At 35.7% G+C, this 3,855-nt stretch overlaps 1 protein-coding gene across 1 annotated transcript; it reads right to left on the bottom strand.

Annotated features, from left to right (window-relative positions):
* Window positions 1–2,311: 2,311 nt before the first annotated feature.
* dharma lies at window positions 2,312–3,515 on the bottom strand. The gene is given in 3 exon segments (NM_130979.3): window positions 2,312–2,532; window positions 2,630–2,814; window positions 3,152–3,515. Coding segments are annotated over 3 exon segments (579 nt in total). The 5' UTR covers window positions 3,447–3,515; the 3' UTR covers window positions 2,312–2,433.
* Window positions 3,516–3,855: the final 340 nt, after the last annotated feature.

A 3,855-nucleotide genomic window follows, 5' to 3' on the forward strand; every position in this document is an offset into this window, starting at 1 on the left:
CTTGGTTTGGCTTTTGTTTTGATTATTTGGATTAGATGGAAAGAGCATACAGATTTATGTTATTCTGTAGTTTAATGCAAAAATGTAAAACTACTATTCAATTCAATTCATCTTTATTTCTATAGTGCTTTTACAATGTAGATCATGTCAACGCAGCTTAACATAGAAGTTCTAGTAAATTGAAATTGTGTCAGTCCAGTTTTCAGAGTTCAGTTCAGTGTGGTTTAAATTTCACTGCTGAAAGTCCAAACACTGAGGAGCAAATCCACCAATGCGCAGCTCCACAAGTCACAAACCAAGCAAGCAAGTGGCGATAGTGGTGAGGAACAAAACTTCACCATGTTGACGAAAGTAAGGGAAAAAAAATTGAGAGAAACCAGACTCAGTTGGGCAAAACCCTTTCACCTCTGGCCAAATTTCTTGTGCAGAGCTGCTGTCTAGGTGCCAGGGGCTGAATAAGGTTAGACGTCCATCACTTGAGATGCTGCAAATGTGACTAGGTCACTGGCGGGTGTTCAGGCTGGCCCATGGGATCCATAAGGAGACTAGTCTGTCACTGGGGTCTTTCAGGAATCAGTCTCATGCTCTCCACTCCTCCATGACCGCCACAGCATCTGCTTGGAATACGGCCTGTTCCAGGGTTATGGAGACTTCTAGAAGTCCTTGCTGGAATCATCTCTTCACAGGACTTGGATCACATCAATGGCGCTGCAATGAAATTACATTGACATGAAATTAAATGTTAATTAACCTGAAATAAAATCATGAGAATACATTTTATGAATTATTAATTATTTAATGAATTAAATAAACAGTCCTAATAAGTGGATACATTAATAGAGTGGGACACATATCCTATAGTAACTTTTTAAATTTAAAACATGAAATGGTCATCTCTTACTGCTGACTAGTTGTTTATCTCTTTTCTTGAATAAAGTTAACACAAATCACAAATATGGGTTTTCGTTAGACCAGCCTATTGTTGGCTTACACTTCTCATGATTTAAACCCATTAGTTTAAGTCTAACAGTAGGGGAGAGTGAAGACAGTTGTAACATGGGGCAGTTGCAACAAACAAGACAAATTACTCCATTCAGTAATGAGCTGGAGTGATGATGTTCATATACTTATTCTCAATTAAATCCTTCTTTAATCTAAGAGAAATCAGCCATGTGACTGTTGCTTCAGTATATAACTCATTAAAAAAAAGTTTTTTTTGAACGTTCATAAAATTTCTCATGCTGTCTAATTGTTTTTGTGAAACATTATTTATTCCCATAATGTAAATCACTGTTTTCTTAGCTGTTTCTTGATCACATTTTCAATGTAGTTTAATTTGAAAAAAATAAATATTATAATTCTTTGATTATTTAATTAATTTTAAAGTTTAAAGAAGTAGTTTAGTAAAGGTTTAGTCTAGATTTTCAGTAAATATATATATTTTTAATATTTTTTTAGGCCTGCATAATTGGTTGTTGCCTGTTCTTTTAACCCAGCAAACAATTTTGTTTAATAGACGTCTAATGCACATCTAAATAGACAGATTGGCTAAAGCAAGGCTAAACTTCGGCTGTTAGTAAAAATCTAATAGACATCTAAGAATATTCCAAAACTAGACTAGTGGTCAAAAAGGACAGATTAAACAGACTTTATGCGTAGTCTTTCTGTTTATTTGATGACTAGTCTAGTTTTGGCTTATTTTTAGACGTCTATTAGTTTTTCACTGAGAGACCAAATTTTGCCTTGTTTTAGCCAAGACGACTATGTTTAGACGTCTATTAGACATCTTTTGAAAACAAAAATGCATGCTGGAAATAGTCTATATTATATGGCCAAGTTTACACGTTTAACAAATTGACATTTTGTCTAGTTAACAAAATTTTTTTAAAAATAAAATCTGATACTTTAGATGTTTTTATTATTACATTTTAATGAATGTTGCAACTATCCCTGTGGGTTGATGCAACTGTCCCCCTGCTCGGGGTCAGTTGTAACATTTGACTTTATCTGTTCAAGGTAAAATTCTGCATATATTATCATATATACATATTACAGCAATGTTAGTGGGTGTCCAATAAACGTGGTTTTATTAAATTAAAAGTTTGTGTTTCCACAAAAAAAAATAAAAAATATCTGAGAAACTTAAGAAAATGCAAAAGATTTTGCAACTGTCCACACTCTCCCCTAATTTATGGCAATTGGAAATGAATTAATAACATTTACAGGGTTTAAAGGCCCTAAGTTGTACATTGTGCTGAGGAGAAAAATGCTGAGGAGACCATGGAAAATCTGAGAACAAACGAACCTCAAGTTAATTTGAGAAAATCATGTTTATTCATATAAAATGTACATAAGTTAAACTGTAGAACAAATGTGTATATTTTTAAAAAGACATTCCAACAAAATGTTGGCATTATTCTGTCATAAATTAGGCTAATCTGATTCCTGATGATCCTCCAGAGCTCGATTAGCGTGTTTGTCAGGGCAGGTTGTCTGTCTCTTTCTGCGTGCACGTCGATTCTTGAACCACACCTAAAATGTGAAACAACATTTTAGTCATTTTAAAATTCACATGGAAGGGCGAAGAGAGAAAGATTATGCCTAAATTAATGAAAGTACTCTGTCTTACCCGCACAGTCTCCTCGCTGAGGCCCGTGTTTTGGGCTAACTCTGCCCGGGTCTCGACGGTCGGGTAGTCGGTAACCGCGAAGAGTCGCTCGAGCTGCTCCGTCTGGTTGTCGGTAAAAACCGTTCGGATTCGACCGCGCGGTCGCTGAGCGATTGTGTGGTAGTGATTCTCAGCTGTTTCACAACCTAGATGCAATTTTACAATGAGTTATAAAAAAACACATTTTATATGGCATTTAAAAATAAAAATTATATGGCATTGTATAAATAGGCCGGTTTTATAACTACAGTATAAAAATCCTGGTTGCCTTATATTTTTAAGCTGAATCAAATTAACCTTATAAATCCATTGAACTTACTAGTTACTACCTGACTTAAAACTGCTTGCATAACTCAGAACATGATTACCTAAGTTTAATAATTACAATATAGGCCTATATTTTACAGTGTAGCATATTTATAAGTAGGCTATAAAATAAATTTCATTGTTTTATATATTTTTTAATAAATTGAAAATGCATACCGGCTACGGCATAAGGCCACGGTTGCCCTGCATAGTAAGTCGACTGGTAGTAGGAGACTGGAACGCAGCAGCAGTACATCCCTGGCCATGATGGACAAGGAAAGTTCACCATCAGTGCTGCACGATCACAGTGACCTCTACATCCTTCTTGGTAGAGCTGGTCCAGCTTTCTCAAGTGCCCCTGGAAATCTTGAGAAGATGCTGGATGATCCACTCCAGGGGATTCTGCTGTTTGCCTGCTGGTGTCTCCTAAGATGTAATCAATGGAGAAGTTTGAAAACTTCTGAGTTGCCATGTTCAAGTGTAGGGGTGCCCAAAAGCTGCGTGAGTATGTAGTACTCTCTCCTCTTGCTCTGTCTCTAAATAATGACATACAACTGGAAAGGTGTATTTGTACTCTCTGTGTCTTTTTAACTGAGGTATTAATGTATTTAATATTGGCCCATTAACACCTCTTTGTAGAAGTGGAAGTCAAAGGAAATTCAGTTTTGAAGATCCACTTTGAAGACCCTGAAACCCTTTCAACATGACACTTCAAATTAACCTGATGATGATTCTGTTTATTGATCACACTTCAACACATTAACCTGGATGCAGTGGGTTAGCAATTCTATACCTTACATTTTTAAAATAGACCATTATTATAATATATATAACTCATGCACTGGTACTACATTATTGGTACATTATTGGTACTGGTACTA

The sequence above is a fragment of the Danio rerio genome, chromosome 15 (assembly GCF_049306965.1).
Source record: "Danio rerio strain Tuebingen ecotype United States chromosome 15, GRCz12tu, whole genome shotgun sequence".
Taxonomy (NCBI): Eukaryota; Metazoa; Chordata; class Actinopteri; order Cypriniformes; family Danionidae; genus Danio; species Danio rerio.